At 45.4% G+C, this 25,649-nt stretch overlaps 1 protein-coding gene and 1 non-coding gene across 2 annotated transcripts; one reads left to right on the top strand and one right to left on the bottom strand.

Annotated features, from left to right (window-relative positions):
• Positions 1–13,442: 13,442 nt before the first annotated feature.
• LOC125941816 (uncharacterized) lies at positions 13,443–15,741 on the top strand. The gene is made up of 4 exons (XM_049659664.1): positions 13,443–13,713; positions 13,865–13,978; positions 14,733–15,133; positions 15,734–15,741. Exons 1-4 carry the CDS (start codon positions 13,526–13,528, stop codon positions 15,739–15,741), a joined length of 711 nt encoding a protein of 236 aa, XP_049515621.1. The 5' UTR covers positions 13,443–13,525.
• Positions 15,742–16,357: 616 nt separating this feature from the next.
• Trnas-gga (transfer RNA serine (anticodon GGA)) lies at positions 16,358–16,432 on the bottom strand. Its single transcript has one exon. It is a non-coding gene; the product is annotated as a tRNA-Ser (tRNA).
• Positions 16,433–25,649: the final 9,217 nt, after the last annotated feature.

Raw genomic sequence — 25,649 nt, 5'->3', positions numbered from 1 at the left:
TTCATGACGGTCGCTAAGAGAGCTTCAAAAATTAATAGTGTAGGAAGAGAGTAGACTTTGAGATCACGTTAATATCTGCTCGCCCGTAGTCAAGTATACTTTTCTTTGAGTTATGTGATTTTTCTCAATATTTGTAATTCGCAGTGCCAGATTTTGTGATCGCTAATACCTTCTAACCCATTGACAAACATGTTGTTTGGATCAGTAGTGAGCACGATGTCTAAAATCGATTCGCCACGCGTGGATACAGAAACCATTTGGCCTAATTCCAACAAAGAAAGCACATCAAGAAAATTTTGACACTCTCGTTTTCTTGCACCAGCGAGAGCCTTACATGCCCGCCAGCTAATAATGGGATAATTAAAATCTCCAGCCAAGAGAGCTGGGGACCCCGGAAATTGCGCCTGCGCGATATTTAGTGACTCATTTATGTTGTCGGGAAAGTTTTCGGTTTAATTTGGCGGGCGGTAACAGGCCCCGATAGCACAAGTTAGTTACAGAGGCGCGAAGTGCAACCCACAAAATTTGTATACACGTGTCAGTTACGATGACATGTGCGTCCATATTTTTTTCTTGTAGCGATTAACACCACCTCGTGACCCCGTTCTGTCTTTTTTAAATATTGTAAAGTCGTTAGACAGCTCGCTGTCTGCCACGTCAATAGATAACCATGTCTCTGTTGGTGTTAGGTTGAGATAAGGTGTCGCGTACGTGACTCCACTGACCGTAAGGGCCTCGGTGAAACGTAGCAGGTCTTCTTCCTTCATGCCGTACCTGCGACTAGCGACTCCATTGATCACGCGAGCTACACTGGAGCCAGTTTGTCTTAGTGCGTTTATAGTGTGGTTATTGCGACCATTATCTTGCATGTAAACACTTATTATGCGGAGTGATTGGATTCTTGGTATAGGTTTTTGGTTAAAGTCTTTTAAAGCGAAAGTTTTACTAACCTAGTTGAGCCGAGTTTCGACGTCGCCAGCAATTTAACCTTCATTTGACCGCAGCTGAGCATTAGCCTTGGCAACGTATTACGCGACTCGCCGCGCCGAGCTCCACCGCCGCCGCCGGCTTGGCGCACACACTCTCCGTAGCTGGGCCGCCGCCTCACCCCGTGACTCGCTGCGTGCCTGGCTAAGAGGAGCGCCGCGCCCTCCTAGTCAGTACGAGCTTGGCCATGGATGAGGGCGAGGCCGGGCCGCCTTCTCTGAGCGTTGCGCGGCAGCGGAAGGCTTTGAGCCATTGTCGGCAAGCGGCGCCTCACCACCCTGTAGATATCGCCCGGCAAGCTGCTTCACTGGAGAGGGTCGGGAATGCCAAGCGCGAAGCTAGCGTCGGAGACTGAGGAAGAGCGAACCGTTCGGCTCACAAAACGCTTTATCTTGTCGGCTTATATTATACTTGGCTTAATCATGTGTGTATACCTGAGTATAATAATTGCAGCTAAATCAAAGGTTAACCAAGTGAAACCGAAACTTAACCAGGCTAAACCAAGCTTTCGCTTTGCATATCCAGGTTTTGCTGAGCTAGGCCGCCGTCATTTTTTCTATGGCTTCTCTACATGTGCTTATCCTTCTGGATTTCTTTTGAGGACAAGAAAGCTCAGATTTTTCTGGGGAGCATTCCAGGCTGCACTCTTGGGCGTATTCGTTGACAGCGTCTGCCGACGCTTGTATCGCGTCCTGCTGGTCTCCATTCGAGCCTTGAGTTGTCCAAATGATAATGTCATCCGTAAATATTGCGTGTCGAAGGTGCGTAATCTTCTCTAGATGCGCTGGGAGCTTTTTAATGGTGACGTTGAAGAGAAAAGGTGATAAGACTAATCCCTTAGGAATGCGTCTATTTGGGGCTTTTTTTCTTTCGTTCTCAGGATATCAACCCTACCGTTGCCGTGCGGTCCGTTAAGAATGCTGAAACGTAGTTGTAGATTCGTTCGGCGCCATTTGGTTGCGATAACGTTTTTAGGATAGCCTCACGAGCTACGTTGTCAAATGCTCCTTTAAGGTTCAGTGCGGATTTTGCATGTGCGGTCACATGGCACAATACTTCTTCCTTCAATTGGAGCAGTTCAGTCGACAAATGCGGCCTACATTGCGTCTGAAAGAAGCCCATGTCATCCACGTGAGGCTTCATGCGATTGAGCACCGCGTTTTCCCCAAGCACGACGTCAGGGATATTGTTCGGGTGAGGCCTGGAGGCTCGCCCGGTTTTGGTATAACTGTGCGTGCTTCCACTCCTTTGGTAGCGTTTGCGCTTCCTAATCGTTATTAAAGAAAGTCGTTAGGACTTCTATCGAGTCGTCGTCCAGGTTTTTGAGGATTTCATTTCTGAGCCCTCCTTGTCCGGGTGGTTTGTTTCGGGTTAGGGAGTGAAACGTTCTGCAGTCTCCCGGCGTTTCAAATGCGTGATCAAGGTCTTCATTTGGCTTCCCATTACAGTTTGGCATGGAAGTTTGTTTCCATGTGTGGTCGACGATCTTTTGGCCTCCAGCTCTTGCAGAATCTCTTTGTCCAACCCCGGTTGGTTGCTAAGTATGCGTCTGATTTCGTGCGAGGTTTGTTGCTTGCTTTTGGTTGGGTTCAGTAGGTGTTTTACGATTGCCCACATTTTGGATGAGCGGAGCTTTCCGCTCAGGCTGGCGCAAATTTCCTGCCATTTTTGGCGCACCAAGACAGTAGTGATCCTTCCACCTGTTGTGTACGGGCCGCTATGCGCAGTTTTAGTTTTCTATTATGTTTTTGTTTGCGCCATCTTTTCAAAAGAAATCTACGAGCGTCCTACATATGCGCGAGATGTGGGTCCACCCCCCGATTTTCCGTGATGAGTTGCATCCGCTTCGAGTGTTTCATCGACTCTTTGAACTCACTCTTCCGTTGTTATAGCGATGTGATATCCTACTTTTCGTTTCTCTTTTTTTTTGCACTATCGCTTTTCGAAATGCCGTCCAATCGTCAATAGAATCTGATTGATGCGTTCGCGTGTATGCTGATGCGAAATGGCAGCCTCCAGGATGTGGTGGTCGCTACCCAGCGTTTCTTCCGTATTTCTCCATGAGGCCTTTTTCGTGGGTCTTGATCATGGTACGATCTGGACACGTGTCCCTTGATACACTATTCCCCACTCTAGTTGGTAAGTCTGGGTCTGTGAGGAGTGCGAGTGCGTGTTTTTGAATGAGTGAGTGGATGGCGTTCCCTTTCTCTGAAGTGAGGTTGCAACCCCACGTCGGATGCATCGCATTGAAGTTGCCTAACACAAGTAGCGTGTTGTTTTTGACATGCTTGAGCGCCGATCTCATGAGGTAATCAAGACTTTCACTAAACGTTTTTGGTGGGCTATACATGTTTTCATCAAAGACGCTGCCTGCCTTCCTGTCTGCCGGCAATATTTCTACAAATACGTGGTAAATCTCACTACCATCCAGTGTGTGGTCTATTGCCACCAGGATGCGGGAGACAAGCACTGCTACTCGTGAATCTGTGTTCGCCCTATACGTTTCATATCCGGACATGGTGGGGCTCGTGGCTATTTCCTGTAATGCCATGCCATAACCTGCCCGGGGGGGGGGTGTTGAGGTTTGTATGTGGTGTGTAGTGTGGCTTTATTTCGTGAGAATTTCCTGCAATTACACTGCCGTGAGTGGCATTCTTGTGTGTAATTGTTGCACTTACTCTACATGGTTGGGTAATGGTGCTTTTTCCATTGTGCTATCCAGGTCCTCAACGCTTGGGTTCGCTTTTGGCTTGTATTTTTTACTTTCATTTACCAGGATGATTGTCCGCTAGCTGCACGCGGAACGCGCGAAGCTTTCCCTGAACTATTTTTTTGTGTGTGTGTGTGGAGGAAAACTTCAAGCTACTGTATCTGACGCTGTTCCTGCAGCTGTTGTAGCTTTTGCGACAGGGAAGTTTTCATCTGCTGACAAATTTGGGGGGACGACGGAGCGTATTGGGGAGGTATTTGGATTCAGATGACAGAGAAGCTAGGTGCTCCCCGCACGTGGTCGCTACCGGCTGACTTTCCGGTAGCGACGCTTTCATTTGGCTATTTCTTCTTTGCGGCTTTTATCTCATCTTTGGCCTGTTTCATTTCTTTAGTGTGTTTTTCTTACATTTTTTCTATTTTCTAATGTAAATTTCTCTAGTCTTATTCAACTGCTTTGCGTGTGTCTCTCTGTCCTCCTTGATGTGTTTACGGAATTTGTCTATCAAAGTGGGGATTGTTACGTTTTTGTGTGCAGAGGTGGCATCACGAGCAGTGAGAGAGGGAGACATTGTCGTGACCAGCTCATGTGTGCATTTGTCGATTTCTGCTGCCCAGGCGCTGCTACATGCCTGGCATAGGACGTCGACCTCGGTCGGGATCTCGACCGGGATCGTGAGCATGTTCCTGTCCGAGCGGCGTTCTGTGGCTGGCGATGTCCTTTGGTCTGTGGTTCTCTTTTTTTATTGCGATAGCAATTATGTGGATACTCCAAGCGGATTTCTGCCGTCAGCGTCGCCGTGAGTTTCGTATAAAGTCCAAGGGCGTTAAAGTCGTCGCCGCGCGCCGCATGATGTACGCGCGCTTTCACAGAAAGCGAACGTACGGCGCAGAGCACACGCGCCGCGCGGTCTTCGGTCGTGCGAAAGGCCGTGGGATGATGGGAGGAGGAATGGGAGGCGACGTTTAGCTGCGGCACCAAATGCGTATCTGTCGACCGGGCGCAAGCCGAACTGGCGACTCAATCTCCAACGCGAAAGGAGGAAAGCGGGAAGGTAGCGCGGGAGGGAGGGGTGCGGCTTCTACTATACCAACAACTGCGTACTTGTACTTTGCGCGGCTTGCGAGCTCTTGCTCGCAACGAATCTCCAAAGCGATCTCCACACGGCTCTCACATTTGTATGCGCTGTGATTTCGCCGCTCAGTTTACGTTGAAGCGATAGATCGCACGAACCTTCGCTCACTGCTCCGCCACGCTTGCTCACGCCCGCGTTTTGACAGTGGTTGTATGCAGTCATCGAGTGTGATTCATATTGCCTTGTGTGGGCTGACACCATGCTTGTTAATCAGTTAGTAAGCGAATGTTCCAAGTTTATGTAGCCGATAATACTACTATTCTTACTCCGTATAGCTCCTAACGAATTTGCTATTGCAATTGATGCTTCGCTGTTGGGCGAAACTGCGACCTTTTTTTTTTTTGGGTGGGGGGGGATTAGTTCCGGTATCTTTCGGGGCAATCCCTGGCAGCAGTCAGGTGCTCGCCCTGGAATAGGGCGCACTTCGGAGTGCATTCGTGATCTTGCGCAAGGTTGGCCGTACCACACTTTGCACACAGATTCACGTCCGGATGTGGGCACACGTCCGCGCCGTGTCCCACCGCGCAACACAGCTGACGCACTTGTTTTGCCGAGTGGTACAAGTAACAGCAATTATCTCCGTCCATGTAATACATGACGAAAGGCACTTCCTCCCCTTCGATAGTGATGAGAGCCGAGTGGGCAGTACCTATACTATTGCAAAAACCAGCGTCTTCCAGTGAGAAACCAGCGCGTTTTTTGACGCTGGATAGCACTGGGACACTGGCGCACGCTGGCAGTCCGTGGGAGTCACTGCGACATTGGTGGGATCGCTGGATAAGAGCTGGGTCACACTGGACGAGATGCTGGTTTCACTGCTATGACGCTCAGGCGCACTGGTGTGCGCTGTACACGCGCTGGTTGTCACTGGAGTTCGCTGGCTCGTACTGGAGACGGTGCTGGTTTCGTTTGTGCCGGACTGCCGGAGTATAGGCGCTGTTGAATATTAAATGCTTGATACAATTTTAGGGGCGCCCGCTGTCCAAAAAACAGACTCCTGTCCTAAATAGCGCTATCATTTGGGATCATAAATGTCTGTTTCGTGTCGGCGGTGATGCAGCTTGGAATAAAGATGCGTGAGCTAGCCCATGCATATGCGACACTTCTGATCACTTTCGCTTTGTACATTTCCCTTTTGACTGTGCGGATAGCTGTATTCGTGAATGAAATTACGGAAACGCAGATAACGCCTTGTTTTCTAGTAGTTTGTAGGCAACCGATGTCTGCGAGTTGTCGCAGTGCAGTACCGTGGACAAGAAACTCAGCAGCCGTTCAGACGCGTTCGAACGGACCTCAGAAAGCCTGCCGCTCATTGATATTATCGCACCACCAACAAGGCTGCGGCGATTCGTGCAATTCCACTTTCCCTGGTCCACTAACAATAATAGTTAAAGGTTCTGAAGCTCAAATACAAACATTTTCGCATTCGCCACGTCGTTCGCTTCCACCGAAGTTTAGGCCTGCCGTACCCGCTGAGTCCGTCTACACTCTATCGGCCCGTCTGGGCTGAGGAATCAACAAATCTAACGAGGATAAATCACTCTCTATTTCAACTTTCCCATCAGTGTTTTTAAACAGACCATTCTTTCGTGTCTACAGTGTCAGCACAAGAAGCGATGAGCGCCGATGTGACGCGTTTTAAACATACCTATATGTGCTGTCACCGAAGGCTGCCAGCCGCATTAACCGACCGCTTCTCTGACCGAGATGTGTGACTAAACTACATGTCGATTAAAAAGCATTGTCGAGCTATGGAAATGTTGCATTACCTTTGCGTGAAGAACAAGAGACGGCTGTCAAATTGGCAGTAATAGCCCGTACAGCATGCCGGGTCGGCGGTTTATTTAAGGCTTTTTTGTAGTTAGTATACCATTTGCAAAAGGAAATCAGTGTTGCAGCATTTCCAGGCATACTATGCAATACGGCCAAATTTTTCGTTCTGATAGAGGCGTAAGTTTTAGTTGAAGGCGATATCGCATCTACCATGTCTGTGCGTGACGTCTGTGCAAAGCTGCAACTGCGTGTGCGCGTTGACAAGGCAGAACATGAATCGGTAATTAGAAATAGGCGTGGCGTAGTGGTAAGATAGTGGGATTGGGATCTGCAGGTCAGAGGTACGCATCCTAGTTGGTTTTACTTTTTTTATTGGATTACAACACTCTCTGTTTCTTTTTGTATCCGAAAAAAATGTATAAGGTAGCCAGGCACCACGTATTTCTCGCTCTAGAGCTCCATTTCCTACAAGTACCCCAAGCCCAGCGCTTTCCAGTATGCCGCACCTTGCTAGCGTCCCAGCATCCAGCGCGCGACACTGGGCTCATAATCAGGCATGACACTGGGCACTGGATACTGGGTTTTGCAATAGGGTAGCATACTCGCATACAGGCTTCCATGTCCTGTCGCGTAAAGTCCTTCCATCAAGTCCTTACGGAGGTTCCAGGGGTTAAATTATGCTGTGGGTGACACCTTTTTTTTTATTCTTTATTCAGACATATCCCCGCTTAGCCCGAAAGCGTTACAGCAGGGGGGTTACAAACAGGAAAAAATACATCTGTTCACACTGCCTCACAGTCCACATGATAGCCGATTCCACTGAGCGATAGTTTTCACAAAAAAGGAATTGCCATACAGGCCCGTCCTAGCCCGGTATTCTCTAATTTTGCACTGGTGGTCAGTGCGTGCAGATATACAGTTTGGCGGTTTTAAGTACATTTCCCTATCAATTCCAGTGTTGCTATGAGATCTCATACAGAAGCTTTAGCCGCAGTTTCTTTCGGCGAAACGACAAGGGATTCCCAATTAAGCTCTTTTTTCATTGCTGTGCAGTTGTACTTCCTCCCGTACCTACTCAAGACGAACCTGGCTGCTCTGTTTTGTATTTTTATGTTTATTTATGAGACATATCTCTGACGGATCCCAAAGGGTACAAGCATATTCCAAAATAGGTCGTATGCAAGTTAGGTACGCCGTGCTTCTAAGGTTAGAATTTGCACATTTTAAATTTCTTTGAATGTAATTCAAAGCAACTGCCGCTTTGCCAACCATATAGTCCACATGTGCCCGCCACATCACGCCTAAATATTTAGTATTTCTTACTTAAAATATTATTCATAAGCTGGCATCGATTCCATTTTTCTTCTTGGTAAACCGCACTTTCCCGCATTCAAATCCATTTAGAGCACCATTCGCAAATACGTTCTAGGTCGGCCTGCAGTTTGAGAACATCATGTTCATTATCAATTTTTCTATACACAATACAGTCATCCGCGAAGAGCCGCATGTTAGAGTCAATACGTAAGTTAATGTCATTATATATATATATATATATATATATATATATGATAAAAGAAGAGGGCCAGGACAGATCCTTGCGGGACGCCTCATGTGCCCTCAAGATAATCTGAATTAGTACCATTCAGGACAACACGTTGACGGCGATATTGACAAATAGTTTTCTATCCAGCTAAAAACGCTAGAATCTATATTTAACATTCGAAGGTTATGAAGTAGTAAGGAATGGCAAACAGTATCACATGCTTTGCGGAATTCTAGAAATATGCAGTCTATTTGCCCACCCAAATCAACTACAGAAGCTAGGTAATCATAAAATTCAATCAGTTGTGTCGTACATGAAACCCCTTGCGAAATGCGTGCTTTCTGTTCGTAAGAAATGCGTTGCAATGTCCATTAGATGTTTCATGATAGCCTTGTATTATGTGTTATATGATCTTACATGAAATCGAAGTGAGATAGGTCTACAATTAATAACTTTTTGGGCCTCCTTTGTGAATTGGGACTACACTTGCTATTTTCGAGTCCTGTGGCATCTGACCAATAGTTAATGACTTGTGAAATATTAAATAAAGGTACAGCGAGATTAGGCGTGGCACACTTGTTTAAAATTCTTGGAGAGATACCATCAGGACAAATAGCCTTACTTTCATCAAGGTTCTTTAGCAGAGATGCAATGCCGCTAACGCTAAGTTCGATTGTTGCATAGGAGGAACATCCTATTTGATGATTGTGGGCTGCATGCAGATTGAGCAAGAAGACTGATTGGAAATATCTGTTTAGGCATGTCGCTTTTTCTGCATCGTCAGAAAGAGTGCGTTCATTGCAAATAATTTCATTTATTCGAACAGGATCAGACCCACATTCCTTCAAGGGATGTGGGTCTGATCCTGTTGGAATGACAACACTGCCAGAACGGTTGAGGATTTGTTTTCATTTTGTCATTTATAAGTTTAAGATACTGTTCTTTTGCTTTTTTCGGCAAGCTTTGTATTCGCGTGTTAATTTTTGAACCTTTTTAAAATACGCGTGTGTTTTCGTTCTTCGATGTCTTTGAAAAACATGCCTTCGTTTTTTAACTAGCCTCAATACACGAAAGGTAATCCATGGTTTTTACGCTTTTGGAGCCTGGCCGATTCAAAACGTGGTATGAACTTCTCTGTGAGATCTAATAGCTGTTTTCTAAATGTGTTCCACAAATATTCGACGTCGTGTTCCTCCGCAAAGCATTCAAAAACAGGAAGAAAATCAAGATGTTTATCAGAAATTACAATACAATCTTAACACATCCAACTTATATCGTACTCCTCTGGAACATAACACAAGACAACGGCACGATTTTACAGTGACACCATTAAACACTAGAATTAACTCCTATAAGTATTCTTATTTCCCCAGAACGATACAGATTGGAATAATCTTACTAATGATGCAGTATCACAACGTCACTGCAAATGTTTAAAGCTAACTGTAATTTCTTAACATCGTTTATACTACATTATATCATTGTGTTGCAATTGTTTCCTATGTTTTTGCATTTCTTTTCCTGGATCTTGACTTATGATTTATTTATGATTACTTTTGGAATTACGTTGGCTGTTTCCAACGGACCTTTACTTCTATATTGTATGACCGCCCTGCTAAGATCTTGTATAAGATCGCAGTATCAATAAATTGAATAAATAAATAAGAAATTGACGAATAATCGCCCTTTTCAAAGAAGAAAACTCTTCTACTGATGCGCCTTTTTGTGCGCTGTACTTTCGTTTTAATACCTGCAACCACATGCTATGATCACTAATACCTGAAATGATATCAACATTACCAACTAAATTTGGCGAATTACAAGAGAAGATCTAGGGTACTATTTATTTGAGTGGGTTCGAGAACATACTAAAAAAAGTCGAAATATCAGCCAGGTTCTTTATTTCTAGATTGGTACGGTTAGCATTCACTAACTCGCATGCACCGTTTTCGAACTTTAAGTCGGGCAAATTAAAATCACCTGCAAGCAATATTATTTGGCCAGATGCCCCCGAAACGATATCGTACAGCATTTCAAAAACACGGAAAGCCGTACTTGGTGATCGATAAAACGCTCCACTGACAAAGGAAAGATTGTTAGCCAGTGTAACTGTGCTCCAAACCGACTCGACCGAGTCATGACCGATGTTCAGTATCGAAGACGAAAGGGACGAATCAACTAATAGAAAAACACCACCGCCATGAACCTGCCTGTCGTTGCGATAAGCAGTATAGTTGCAGGGGAACGACTCGCTATCAGTGATGGATCGGTTAAGCCAGGATTGAATACCGAACACTATATCTGCCTTTAATGACTCAACCTCATCAAAATCATCCAGTTGACTATACTACGACATTTTACCACCGCAATAACTAAATCACGATGAACACAGCAAATATCATTTATATGTCACCGTTTTGACAAGACAACAACTTCTTCCTTCTCATCGTCCCATGTAAACGCTCTGCAATTTATGATCAGCTTATTGGCCTTCAACTTAATCTGGTCTTTCTTACCCGCCTTCTTTACTTTTCCGTATTCCCAAAGTTTCTTTCGCACTGCTCGAGTTTCGAATGAAAAGTCCTGTTCTACACTGTAAGAGGAGGCCTTGAACTTGCTTGCATTCTTCAAAACGGCAATTTTTCTTTCGCGGATGTAAATTTACAATTATAGGTCTTTTCTTCTGTTCATAAAAGTGACCAACCCGATGTGCCCTCTGAACTGACTGTAGTTCTATTCCCAAATTAGTAGCGCATATACCCTTAACCAAGGATTCAGCTTGTTCCTACGTTTCGGACCGATCATTGTCATCCAGCCCGTAAAACACGAGGTTCAATCTACGATTTCTGTTTTCTAGGTCTACATTTTTCTTTTGCAGAATTCTTAGTTGATGACTTAGATCCCTAATTACAGTTGCTTGTTCGTGTACTAGCTTCATAACAATACCTATCTGGTCTCGGGTTTTGTCAAGCTTGCTGTCCATTTCAGCCATTTTGGCATCATGACTAGTTATTGTGGCATCAATGTTATTTAAAATATTCATGATAGTATGCTATAGTTTCTTCAAGAAATCCATTTCGCCTTTATCAAAAGGCCCAGGATTGAGCTCAATGTCGCCGGAAAGTAGCAAAAGCAGAACGAGCCATAAAACGCGGTTCACAACGAAGCGAAAACGTCTATCACGTCTAGTGCAGTGTACTCGCGCTGTACACGCAACACTCGCACGCGTGGGAGGAGCCGGCAAAGCCATGACTGCTTTAGAAGTTTCAATTAGGTGGTGAGCACTAACTTGCAGAAACAACAGTGGCGTGAGCTACATGTCGGCAAGCGTGCCGGCTCCGAATCCCACGCAGCCACGGTGCCACACAGCTATATAAGCCAGTCCCGGGTCACGTGGTTCACAAAGCTCGACGAGCTGCCATCGACGTCATGGTCGAATAGTAATGAACCGTGAAGCATGAAAATGTAAATTTTCCTTCGAGAATATTCCGGTCATTGTATGTCATTCTCTTTTATAGAGTGGCCTTCATTTCCCAATGCCTGGTGTTCTGGCACCTGGAATGAAGCTTTACTTTGATATATTTTCAACAGATACAAACCCGTGAGTAGATTCGAGCATGAAAAAACACTAATGAAAAGGTTTTATTTTCTAAATTATTCATTTCTAATTAATCACAATTACGTTTTTCTTTGATTGAGACATGAAAGTAAGGCGTTTCTCTAGGAAGTGCATATTGGCTTTTCGTACATTTTATCGGGAGACAGCATAAGTGGTGAAACAAGTGAAGCCTCAAACTTTTGTTTCGACAACGATACATTTCTTTTTCGCCGAGGCCCTGAACTCGACAAATACCCACGTATGCTCCAGGCCTGCCACGTTGGCCTATTGTTAATCATGTGCTTGGCGAAAGTTAGGCAGTCTAAACTGTAAGCAAGCTTTATTTTCCTCGGCTACTGTTGAGCACTCCGTCTTAATTGTGTGACCACTTCATGGCGAAATGCAGTGGAAAAAATTTGGAAATGAGTAGGCATGATAAGCAAAAATTGATGTACTGGTAAAGAGATTCTGTTGCTGGCTCTTTTCGTTATGTACCTTCCAGTCGCGTCATCAGTCAAGGCAACAGGTCAATATATAAAAACACCTAGGTGGACACTTGTTTTTATTAGTGTAGTGCAGAAAATAACTTTAACCTATCAAAATGTTGCAGCTTGTATGGTTAATGGTTATTTCAGCTTGCCGGTGTAAATGTTTACAATGAGCTACCACTAGAAAAAAAGTACCTTGAGATTTTAAACGGAGTTGTAAACTGTATTGCTTATTTAACCAAACAGAATGTTGAAATTCCTTGATACTATTGGGTGTCCGTTTGTTTTTCATCGCTCGCCTTTTTTGTTTTTATTTTATTTTTTGTTAATTTTTTCCAGAGTATTGTACGTTCAAATGCAACAAGTATGAACTCGCGGCTGTTGGAATTTGTTCGAATGCGTTTTTCAGTGGTACATCGTGCCAACATGTGAAGACCTGTTGCATCTGAGCATTGCTTGTGTTTTTCCTCCTTTTCCAATAACCTGTAAGCATAGTTGATATTGCCTCCTAGAAGTAAAAGACGACAATGATCATGTGACCTCCCTCAGAGGCACTGGCGCACACTTGTCTATTATGAGCGTCTTTACGCCGTAGCGTGCAGAAGATTATGACACCGTCTACGACACAAACAATGCATGTTGCCGATGGTGGTGCTGTTCAGGTGATAGGAATGTGCACTGCCCGTGTCAGCATTGCCGTCTTCACATTTTTGCCCTTTTTGCCGTCCTTGCTCGCTGCCCCCATGACCTTATCCTTGGCCTTGACTTTGTTTCGGCACACTCGGCCTTAATTGATTGTTCTTCTGTTGCACTCTGCCTCGATCTTCCTCTTTTATCAGATACCTGTGAAACGCTCGTCAGCCGCTTAAACCCCACCGCTTTTGTTCGCCTACCGCCTTGAGCCGTCACACACGTGTGTTTGTCATCGACCCCTCCCGTTCCTGACGGCGACTATATCGTCAAGGCCAAGTTATACTCCAGCGTTTTCAGCTCCGCGAGCTACGTTGACCGAAGCTAGCTACGTCGCGTTGGCGACGCTTCGCTCGGCGGAAATTCGACGCTCTACACTCCAACCGGCTGCCACCGCACCGAGCGCCCCGAGATCGCGCGTTGTCACAGCAACCGTCTCAACGCATGCGCAGAGAACCAACACCGCGGAACCGCGCGCCCGCCGTTCTTTTTTTTTTTTCCCGAGATCGCGCGCTTTTTCTTTTACGCGCTAACCTGCAAGCATCGTGGCGGTCTAGGAGTCTTCCTTTTCGTGCTTAATAACGTTGCACATCTTTCGAGGATGGCATGGAGCAACCCTGCACGACGGAAGCTGGCGCTGGCATTGTTGCTGCATCGTTTGTGCCGCAAGCGCAGGCGATCAATCTACACTCGGGGAATTTTTGACAAACGCACGGAACTCGGAGAATACCATCATCTCGTGCAGGAACTCCGACAAAGTGACCCCGAGTACCACCTTAAGTACTTCAGGTAGGTGAGCACATGTTATAAACACGGAAGGCTGGCCAGTTTCAGGACTATAAATAAAGTAAAATCTCTATGAAATTATTGTCCTTGCAATTTGCGATTGCGAGCATCTGAAAGTGCCCAAATAAGATCAGCTTTTCATTTCCTAACGCAGGATGACAAAGGCTTCTTTCGAGGAGATACTGAGCCTTGTGTACAACAGGATCGTTCATCCACCAACTCACAGAATACCCATCAGCCCGGCGGAAAGGCTCGCGGTCGCATTAAAGTAAATGCGCGTTCCTATTTTTTAATTCGTAAGCATTTTTCGCGAAAACCCCAGCACATCACGCGAAAAGTGTAATGTATTGTAGCTGCACAAAAATGCGTAATTTGCGAAGTTATTACATTTAATCGTTATAATAGTGTGAATGCATAATCGTTATAATAGTCTGAAAAAAAATCGATCCGCGTAAGTTTTTCATATGGGTACATAGGGCTCCATAAAAAACACATGAAGAAGCCTATAGTATGGATGGGCCAACTTGAAATTTGGAGGTGGGCCAAATGTAATTTGGGGGTTGCTTACGCATACTTCAACAACTCCAGTGGAGTTTCTGCATTAGTTTCGTTTGCAATTCCAAATAAATTGTTCAAGTAAATAATGTGCCTGCGCGTTATATTTATGCATGCAACACCCGTCCAGTTGCCTTATTGCTGTTATTACAGTTACCTCATTACTAGCGTTTCACGAATTCGCGAAGAAGCAACCAAGAATCTCCACAAAAGTCTTCAATACGCGCACGATAAATTGGTGCATCATACCCCACTCATAGAAAAATGATGTACTTAAACTTCCCCGTCTCTGTTATTAGTGTTGTTCGAAGACCACCGTGGTGATTTGTGTCATTCCCCTGCGTCTAATATCGGTTTTGGTGGAAGAGAAGGAAGGAATCAACATCATTCTGATGAAATTAAGATGAGTTGGCTTCTAGCGGAGAGTGACCACTTGAAGGTGAAATTGTGTTCTTTTCTTTCCACAGGTTCCTCGCTACTGGGGGATCAATCGTGGATATAGCTATCAGCTACAGAATGCATGCGTCGACAGTAGCAAAGATCCTGAGGGAGACGTTGAAGGGCATCTTGTCACCTGTCGTGCTTAGGTGTCCGAACACAGCGGAATGGGAACGAATAAGAAACGATTTTATCATGAAATGGAACTTTCCCAATTGCATTGGTAGTATTGATGGGAAGCATTTCGCCATCAAATGCCCCGACCGTAGCGGATCAGATTGTTTCAACTACAAGAGATATTATTCTTTGGTTCTCCTCGCTGTTGCGGATGCCAGCTACAAGTTCACCCTTGTTGACATCGGGGCACAAGGCCGCTTGTCAGACGGCTCATTTTTTAGAGATAGTGCTCTCAGAACACATTTTGAAGGAGGTACTCTGGGGTTACCGTCAGGCGCGTCGAGGTGGCCCGTTTGTCTTGTAGGTGACGCGGCATTTCCCTTGCGAACGTACTTGATGCGCCCGTACCTCGGCAAAATCTGAGTGAAAAGAAAAAAGTTTTCAGTTATCGCCTATCTCGGGCACGGCGATGCGTAGAAAACGCGTTTGGAATTTTGGTTTGAAGATGGCGAGTGTTCTTGGGAACGGTAGAATGTGAGCCAGACCTGCTTAAGGATATGATAAAGGCTGTACCAGTGGTACCAGTGCCACTGGTGCCGGCAAAACTTCCTAATGGCGGACAAGGCATATTGTCCTGACGACTACGGCGATAGCGTCCTAGGGGAGACAGTGCAGAATGGCCAGTGGAGGCAGACGGCAGCTCAGGTTGGTACACCGGGTGCGTTGCCAGCTAGCAACCGCCCGGCTAATGCCGCCATGGCTTTGAGAGATGACATTGCAGATTACTTTGTGTCTGCAGAAGGCGCCTTGCCGTGGCAGTTGAGCGTTGTGAGACGCAAATAGGCTGTGAGGCTCATTGCTTAAGGCACAGGCCATGCTTTTTCACAGCCGCGTTGTACAACATTGTGTGCAGGGCACTAATTTCTCAAACGCGATCGTGGTTATAGGCACGAAACCTGCCTTCTCGGAGTAGTATATGTCACATTCCCCGTGACACTCACTCAGTCACTTGATCGGCCTTGTCAGCAGTGCTTGCTAACCTAAGTAGCTCTTGTTGAACAGCTTTTTCCCCACCAAATAAGCGTTATGTAGCAGAGGGGATACGAACGTTACGTTTGACGTAATAGTTCAGCGGAAATTCGCTAGGTGGAGATAAGTAATTAAAGGGAAACTGAGACATCCACCCAAATGTAGCAATTTGCTACAATGGAAACCCAACCGGGTTCCTCGAAAGAAAGCTTCGCAGTTGAAGAAAAATTCGTCCTGGTCCGGGGCTCGAACCCGGGACCACCGCCTTTCCGGGGCAGCCGCTCCACCAACTGAGCTAACCAGGCGGCTAGCAGATGGCAGGGCGCAGTCGAATTTGTCGACAACTCGAAGCAAAGGCAAAAGTATGACGTAATAGTTCTGCGGAAATCCGCTAGGTGGAGATAAGTAATTAAAGGGAAACTGAGACATCCACCCAAATGTAGCAATTTGCTACAATGGAAACTCAACCGGGTTTCTCGAAAGAAAGTCTCGCAGCTGAAGAAAAATTCGTCCTGGTCCGGGACTCGAACCCGGGACCACCGCCTTTCCGGGGCAGCCGCTCTACCAACTGAGCTAACCAGGCGGCTAGCAGATGGCAGGGCGAAGTCGAATTTGTCGACAACTCGAAGCAAAGGCAAGTGTTGCCATCTGCTAGCCGCCTGGTTAGCATGCATGATGCATGAAACTGCGGTGCTACTATCACAATTTCACTCCTGGGCGCTTCCATTTGGGTTGGTATAATTTACAGCGCATCATGTCTGCATATGGAAAAAACTGTCACGGTGTTTGTCAAGGCTTTGACACTCTGTGAGGTTTTGGGCGAGAATGTGGCGGCCGCATTTTGAAGCAACACATGTGCAACAAATGAAGCAACAAATGCGGCAGCCGCATTTTAGAAGGCGAAAATGCTCGAGGCCCGTTTACTTACATTTAGGTGCACGTTAAAGACCCCAGGTGGTTGAAATTTCCGGTATACATTTCCGCCCCTTCCCTTCAGGTGCCGGTTAGGCCGCGCTCGCACAGGATCTTAAGCTAAGTTCATACTTGGTCTCGAAGCTGTCGGAAGCGGCAAAATCTTGCAAAAATCCGCCCGCCTAGGCGGCAAAACAGGCAGAAAAACAGGCGGCGTGCCAAATCGGCCTCGGACCGATTTTTTCGCCATGGTGAAGCGGAAACGCGGCGGAAAGTCGTTCTGCTCGACTGGAAGCTACACTGGCATGTAAACAACCAGTCGTAAAATTGAACATGGCACCAAAAGTGTAGGCTGCAATGCTGATCGACGCGATCAAGAACCAGCCCTTGCACTACGACAAGAGTAGCACTAAAACGTACTGTCATCAATACTCGCGATAGTATTCAACGTCGCGCGACCGGAGGTGCGGCAACGAAGCCTTGGCGTGACCCAACTTCTCGCGCTTTTGCAAAGCCAGCGAACCCACCACCGCCGTTTCCGAGGTGTCCGCGTCTTCCGTTTATTCATTGTCTATTTCTAGAAAACAAGTAGGTAGAAGTATACAAGCCATTTCTTCTTTCACTTCCATGGCAGACAATAGTTAGGCAGATTCCTCGTTGGCGCTCCATAATTCCCCTCGCACGTGCACGGTGTGTTCCAGAAGTCGCGGGGTGCTTTTCTCGTCGCGACGATAGATTGGGAGCGTAGGTCTCACGTAGGACGCGCAGGCTTTGGCGAGCCCCAACACAAGGGCCAGCCCGGGTTTTAGCTGTGGTGTTCCCGTTGCCCCTTTGGTGTCCTGGAGGCGCCGACAATAATACGAAATGATGAAATGTTATTACAATTTGTAAATAAAAGCTATTAAAGAAATATAATCACGCTTACGCACCAACCTGTGACTCAGCGCTACCGCGCCCATGTGAGGAGAATTACGGAACGCCAACGAGGAATTTACCAAAGGTCGCAGATGACACGCGAAGTTGCGCAAAATGATCACTTTTGATGACGGTACGTGGGTCAATTAATGAATGAACATACCGCTCGAAATAATGCGATAATAAGCGCCACCACTCCGACAAACGTACGCCGACTAGATGGATGTGGACGATAACGGCAGCGGCGGCCGCGGCGGCAGCAAAACAAATGTGAACAACTTGGACATGCGCGGAAAAGATTTTCCGGCCGCTTTGGCCTTTCCGCCCGCTTGCCGCTTCCCAAGTGTGAATGTAGAGTCTGCGCGCGAAACGTCTCTTGTTTGTGATTGCGCCCCTACGAAAGGCTGTTGTGTTGTTGAATCCCAAACGAGCTATTACGGAAGGCTGGTAGTTGCTGTTGTGTTGTGGAATCCCAAACCAGCAATGTACACACGAAGGGTTGATGACAGCAGTGAAATTCCACCGACTCAATAGAATGCACGAAACAGACAGCCGACAAGCATGGATTACTGCTGTGCACAGTACAGCGTAAGTAAACTCTTGTTGCAGGCGCTGACAGTTCTCGTCGGAGTTCACGCGTCCCGAGAAATTGATTATGTGCACTATGCACTGAACAAGACCGGAGTTCATTCCTGCATCACTAGTACACCAATCAGTCGAGATTCTGTGAGGTACAAGGCCAATTCCTGTTTGCACCGGCGTAAGTGAAGCAGAAATCAGTTGCACGCACTACTCAAAATGCGTACACATGCCATATCTATGCTGTGCGGTGAAACATTCTGTACAATTGTGAATCTGTTGACGTAAAAGAAATGACGGCTGCACGCTCGCACACAGCGGAAGACACAGCGGTCCATGCACTTGCCGCAGGAAATGCAACCCTCTCGTATGAGGGAGCCGGGCGACGAAAGCTTCGAAAAAAAAAAAAGCATTACTTGTTTTTGCGCGTATTTCAGTTTTCTAGCGCAAAGACGCAGCGAACAAGCTATTGCTATGGGAGTAGGTATACCCGGGTCACACGTGCATTTTCACGCGTATAGCCGTCCTTGACTTGTGAAACGCACTTCGCCCCGACGAGGACGACGCCGTCTACGCTTAACGGAGATTAACAATGAATGATGTCTTCTCCGATCAGGCGGGTCGTCTCAATGATGCGTTTTCGAAGACTGGTCCATTCAGTGGAGCGATGAGAGACCGGTACTCCAAACGCCCACTGTACCTGTTGTACTTACCGTATTTACTGAGCTTACTTGACTATTTACCTAATTGCTTCACAAGTACACGCACACGCGAGAGGGGGGGGGGGGGGGGTCTCTCCATGTCTTTGATATACATGTAGAGAGTCTGCTTAAACTACCGATATTTATTATCGATCACGTCACGTAGAGGAAAGCAGACGCTTGCCCCTCCCCCCCCCCCCCCCCCCCTGGAAAAAATGTCTGGCTACGCCCCTGCATTCTTCGACTAAAAATAGCAGTGAAAAAAACAACAACAACGTAATTACGCCTGCCCCAGCAGTGCATAACGTATTTCAGTATCGCCAATCACGACGCAGCGAGCAAGCTTACCTGTAGCGAGACCACATTGGCGGCGGATGGCTTCCCATGCATTGTTTTATCTTGCTTGATCGCGGTAATCCATTCGTCTTGTGTCGTAAACGCACGGATGGGAGCGGATTCCCTCGAGGAGCCGTTCGATCACATAATCCGAAGCTTCACATACATTCTGGGTACTTTCATTCATTGTTTAACCGAACGTTGTCGCACCAGCACCGACTTCGCAGGCGGCCATTGCTTCTCTGACGCGCCACGCGCGAGGAATGCTGGGAACGCTTGGCCGACGCGGCCTGGCGCCATGGAGGAAGGAAAAAAACTAGGAGGGAGCGTCACGTGACAATCTTGAAGCCTAGTCATAAAAAATTTAGAGGAATGGGATGATGGGAAATAGGCCCTCACGTGATAGGCAAGCGGTAGATTTTACTCGGCTCGCTTCGGTGGCTTCGGTTTCGTCTGCTGCGGGGGTTTCGGAATATGCGCACATTCTCGGCGTGGCAAACGCGCGCCGAGGTTAGTGAAGGAATTCGAGTGTGTGAAGCAGTTGAGTCTCGCCGCCTAATTAGCAGACAGGCGCCAAGGCTGTTGCGAACGAAGGCGTCGGTTAACCGGCATTGCGCCGAACAACCCAGGAGGACCACCTCAAGGACGACTGGTTGCGTTTCGGTGTGGTTTCAGGGAAACGAGGGAACCTTTCGCCCTGCAAACGTGTGAAGGCAACCAAGCCGCCCTTCCGACGACGATTCGTTGTGTTTGACGACGTCTTCTGGGAAACAATGATGTCTTTCGCCCCCGCAAAATGTGCACGCGATTAAGCGAGCGTACAGGGTCTGAAGCGACTGTCCCTACGGGAAAAAAATGCGTCCCGTCTTGTGCCCAAGGATGGACTGGCGAGCCGGAGACTCCGAACATATTTAGGGCCGTGCCGGCCCGTAGCGCAGTCGACACTGTTGTTCGAGATCTGCTCAAAGTCTTCGGCCTCTTAGCAGACCGGCGAGAACTCCCGTCAGCAGTAGGCGCACCTGCGTGATGAAGTGTTTTGTGCCAGGATGCCCTAATCGAACAGAAAATCGGCGCGATGGCCTGTCCTTCCATAGGTAAGCACAATGAACGTTTCTTTTGTTTATGAAAATGGAACTGCAATAGTCGCGATCGTTAGTAACTACGTGCTCGTGTGAACTATAACTGACGAAATAGTGGTGCAATACTATTCAAGCCATTTTTTTTCAACTTTGTCATAATTCCCACTAAGTCTTAAACATTTATTTCTCTTTAAAGTACTTTTATTAGCTAGCGTACACTCCTAAAAAGGTACGATGTGAAACTATTTATTTTCGAAGAATTACATTTCCTGCTATAAAAATTATTATTGACTGAATTTTGTATGTATTTCTTGTGGCTGAAAACAATCAAAATTGCAATGAAACTAATTAATTGAAGAAACCATGAACGATTAGTCTTAACATAACATACCAAGTTTTGCAATAGTTGTCAAGAACAATAATTTTGTAGAGAATATTCTGCTCGTAGTAACTCGGCTTGTACGTGAGTGCAAAGTTCAAACATCATGTTGCAAAGTTCAATCACTCCCCGTGTTGAGGCTAAATATCATTTTCTTTTTTTTTCAGAAGATAGGATGTTGGTTGACATATTTTAAACAACATGTAAATAACAGTTGAGATGAAATAACACAGTTTTACTTTAAATTACAGGAGTGAACATCATTTTCATTTATTTATTAGTAGTACCCTGAAGGTCTGGAGGCATTACAGAGGGGGCATTGCATTACATTATGTATGTGTTACAGCTATATATTTGATACTTTTGTGTGAAACATGCACTGCAAAGTTACTACAGCTCCATTTCCCCCGATATTCAATTAGCTGTATGTGTATTTTACAAGCACACTTAGATCAAAGGTAGTTTTCTACACAAGGGGATACGGTGTGTAGGGAAAGCATGCACAGATCATGTGAAGTCTTTTGCATGACTCTGCAAAGGTTGTGTAAATGCATTCCACAGCAAATGTTATTGTTGGACCTTAAAAATATCTGGTGGGTTATTCTTTAACTGCAGACGCTTGCAAAGGACGATGCCACAGCAATGAGTCAACCTTAAAGTGAAGCAGCTACATCCACGGGAACATAACAGCATCAAGTTGAGCCAGTAAGTTGGTGCACAGCTGTATGCAGCCATAATGCATGTTTCCAGTTTGATCATACCTTTTTCATGACTGTGGTAGATGTCCCCCACCATTCCTGAAGTGAAATATGCTTTTCTTATATTCAGGCAGGTCTCTGCCTGAATATAAGAAAAGCATATTTATATAAGAAAAGCATAGACATAGCCACAATGGATATGGACATCTCTGAGGGCTTGTCTGATTGATGTGCTAGCAGAGGGTACTGCTACATCTGCTAGCGCGTCCTTGACTGATTCAGACATCGCTGATGAGCCTTCCGAAATCCAACATGTCCTGGCATGTTTGATTGTCGTAATGATCACAGACATTTTGTCGTAAGATCACAGACAGACATTTAATGATCAAAGACATTTTCTCACATGTGTGCCTTGGTTGGTTCACGTTCTGATCTGCTTTGCAAAAATCTGGTGTTTCCCTTTAATATATATTTTGGATTTCACCTTTAAAGTAATTATTTGGGTTTCAAAAATGCATATGAGACTGTCATACAGCTTTTTGTAAGATGTTTTCGACAGATTTAAAAGTTCTATTAGTAATGCTCAGAATGAAGACAGATAGAACTCTTCAACCTATCATTGGCTACGTTACAGCCCTTTTTCGACACAGGTTACAGGCATACTGCGTTCAAATTTCATTGTTTACACTGGCAAAAGCAAGTGCAAATGAATGAAAGCCATATATGCTACATCATAATCTCATTTTAGTCAATCTAGGATAAGTACAAGATAAGGAAAATAAAACAAACTGCAGCAAAGCAGTGTTATGCAAGATGAAAATTAAACCACTTTTTTTTCAGTAAAGTTGGAATTAGGAAAACACACTCCTTCTCTGAATTATACTTCAGCCATGTCCTCTCATTACACACATAAGTAACACCCTTGCTAGGCTCCAACATTTATAACAGTAATAAAATTTATAACATGCCAACTGTGCTGGTAAGCTTTATCAACATTTTTTGGGACAGTAGATAAAAAATACAGTATATAGCCACAGCCACTGATCTCCCTAACAATGTCCTGCTTGCTGGTCATTATTGTGCTTAAATTTTAAATGAAGCCAATGGTGTCGTTATTAGTCCCAGGTTTTAGCTTCAACTGTGCATCTGGTGTTGTTTGCACGGTCAGCAATTTCAAGTTATGTTGCAGTAAGCAGTCCCTCCTCATTGCACTTGGTCTATTTTGTCCAGTCTCCCAGTCCAAGGCCCTCCAGGACGCTCAAGGGTGAAGCTTCTGCAGCACTGCCTACACACAACCCAAAGACACCTCGAACAGCAAGGTATACTATGGTGAGGATAATGCTCGACCACTACAATTTTTACATACTTGTTTCCTTAGGTAGCTGCAAGTGATGTGGCATATATTTCCGTGGCAACTGTTTAATAGCTCAAGCATAATAAATGTCACTCAGTGAACAGCACTTGGACACTAACATTTATGATCATGGCAACCATCTAATTAAAAACTGAAACATTCATATTTATTCGCAGCGGTACGAGTTTCCTCAGGGTTTGCATTAAACACCAATTATCGGCCAATAATCCTTTTTCAATTTTTCTTTTCCATTCAAATGACACAATAACTAGAAGACCAACAGGTTTTTCACAATTTTCTATGCTCTTTATATGTTCGATCGGTCACAATGAGCCGTGATATATGAGCTCAGTATATTTTGCCCACTCCAACTAAAAGGCTTCTTTAAAACATCTCTCATTGAACTATGCTACATTGGCCTCTTCTGTGTTAGTTGTTTTGTACTTCTACCTTTCCTGCCTGGGCCCAGATGGACCTGCAGTATTTAGCAAATAAATAAACAAACAAAATTAAGTGGCACTAGCAAGCTCGTGTGAATGGCAGTTTTATGCCCCCACAGTTTTTAAGTTCAAAAAAGTGTAAACGGAAACCGTCGTGAGCACTGTAATAACCTAAAATTAAGCATTATATTCTTCATAGCTTGCACAAGAGTATATGCCACAACAATTAATTTGTTCTGCGTACGTGCTTTGTGTCATGTTGGTCGCTCATGCAGCTGTTACAGCGCGTGATATTTTGCAGCCACAGCCAGCAGAGGACGCACCTGGAAAGGCCTTTTTGAGGCATGAAGTATGGCGTTACGCAATTACAAACTGCGACCAAGAAGAAGATGAAGACTCTACGGCAATCCCATCAACAGCTTTTTCAAAAGGTTGCTCATCTCGAAAATGTCATAGAATATTTATCTGACAATCGCATTCTAGGAAATGAGGATGTCGCCATATTGCAGAGTCTTGGTGGGGCAAAAAAAGACTTGCTCGTGCGTCAACTGCCACATAAGTCTGGTGCCAGCAATGTCACCCGCTTACTCGCCAGAGCTCAGGCCATTTGCACTGACTTTGCATTTTATTCCCCTAGAGCATACAGATATGTACGAGCTGTTTTCAACACATGCCTCCCGCATCCAAAGACACTGTGTAAATGATATCAATCCATTGATAGGGCTGCTGACTTTTCAAAAGAGGCAATGACTGCATTGGCTATCAAGGTAAAGCACGGCTCTCCACATTATGCAATCTGGTTGTGGATGAGATGGCCATTCAAAGAAGTAGTGTGGGATGGGAAAAGCTTCCATGGATATGTTGACATGGGCGTTGATGTCAATGATGACAGCTTTCCAGTTGCCTAAGATGCATTTGTTTTAATGCTTGTTGCAATCAATGGCAGATGGAAGCTGCCGATTGGCTACTTTCTAGTGCATGGCCTTGGTGGTGAGTAGAGGCGGAATTTGGTACTGCAAGCTGCTAGCTTCACTCACGAAAAAGGTGCACACATTGTGAGTTTGACCTGCGATGGCGCTGCAGCAAATTTGTCATTGCTGCACAGCCTTGGCTGCAAGATGGACCTGACTGACCTGGATGCTTCTTTTCCACATCCAGTGACAAAAAAAGCTTTTCTTTGCCATGTTGGATCCCTGTCACATGTTGAAGCTACTGCGGCACACCCTGTTTGATAAAAAGGCTATTGTGATACGAACAAACAGTTCATATTGTTGAAACACATTGATGAGCTGCATGAAATCCAGTACACAGAGGGCCTACATTTGGCAAACAAACTTAGACAAGCGCATATTACCTGGAAAAGCCAGCCCATGAAAGTCTCATTGTTGGCTCAAACATTCAATCGATGCAAATAGTCAATCGGTAGCAGATGCTCTCGGTGACTGCAGAGCTCAAAACAATTCAAAATTTTCAAATTCCTTGCCAACAGAAGAGTTTATCAGACATGTCAACAATGCATTTGACATTTTAAATTCAAGACATCCAAGGCAAGAGGAATAGAAAGGACCGCTGTGTCCTGAAAATGTGCCTCCTGTCACTGCGTATGTCAAAGAACTTATGGCCTACTTTTGCTCGCTTAGGGAGTCTGCAGCTGGTAAACTAATGACAGGGACCAACCAAAAGACAGGCTTCATTGGCTTTGTGGTGTGCTTAGACAACCGTCCATACAACCACTTGGTTACAGAAAATGGCCTATTGGCATATCTTCCGACTTCCAAGCTCAGTCAGGACCACCTTGAGTTACTTTTTTGCTGCAATAAAATCATTTGGGGGCTGCAATGACAACCCAACGGCAAAGCAGTTTGCAGCAGCATTGAAGCGTCTGATAGTTCATAATGAGGTCAAGGACATTGATGGCGGAAATTGCTTTCTATTGGAACACATCGAAATTCTCTTTGTACGCTCCTCTGAAAAAACCATACTCCATCGATGTAATTAACCTCACTGCCCATCAGAGAAGCCCTGCAGCCAGTGAACCACTCACAGAAGCAATTTTACAGGATCATGGTTACTCTGCTGACCCAGGCAGGGTGTCTGAGCTTGGGTGCCTGCGGCTCGCAGTACTGGAAGAATTGCTGCATAAGTTTTCTCGTGGGTGAATTTTGTTCATGATGGCCCACACAATTAATTCCTTTATCCATCAACTTCAGCTGTCCCACCAGGTTTTATGTTAAGGCATTTATTTGTTTTTTGAGTGACGTTGTAAAGTGCATATATTGTTCAAGAGCGTTGTATGCAGATGTCAAACTTTTATAGAGGGGAAATGTGATACCTTATTGTAAATTCTGCAAGTACATGTTTGTTGTCTTGCTGAATGCTGTAGCTTGAATCGCCTACATGCAAATTA

The sequence above is a fragment of the Dermacentor silvarum genome, unplaced genomic scaffold (assembly GCF_013339745.2).
Source record: "Dermacentor silvarum isolate Dsil-2018 unplaced genomic scaffold, BIME_Dsil_1.4 Seq373, whole genome shotgun sequence".
Taxonomy (NCBI): Eukaryota; Metazoa; Arthropoda; class Arachnida; order Ixodida; family Ixodidae; genus Dermacentor; species Dermacentor silvarum.
Note: the sequence above shows the minus strand (reverse complement) of the source record. Positions and strands in the feature narration are given on the sequence as shown.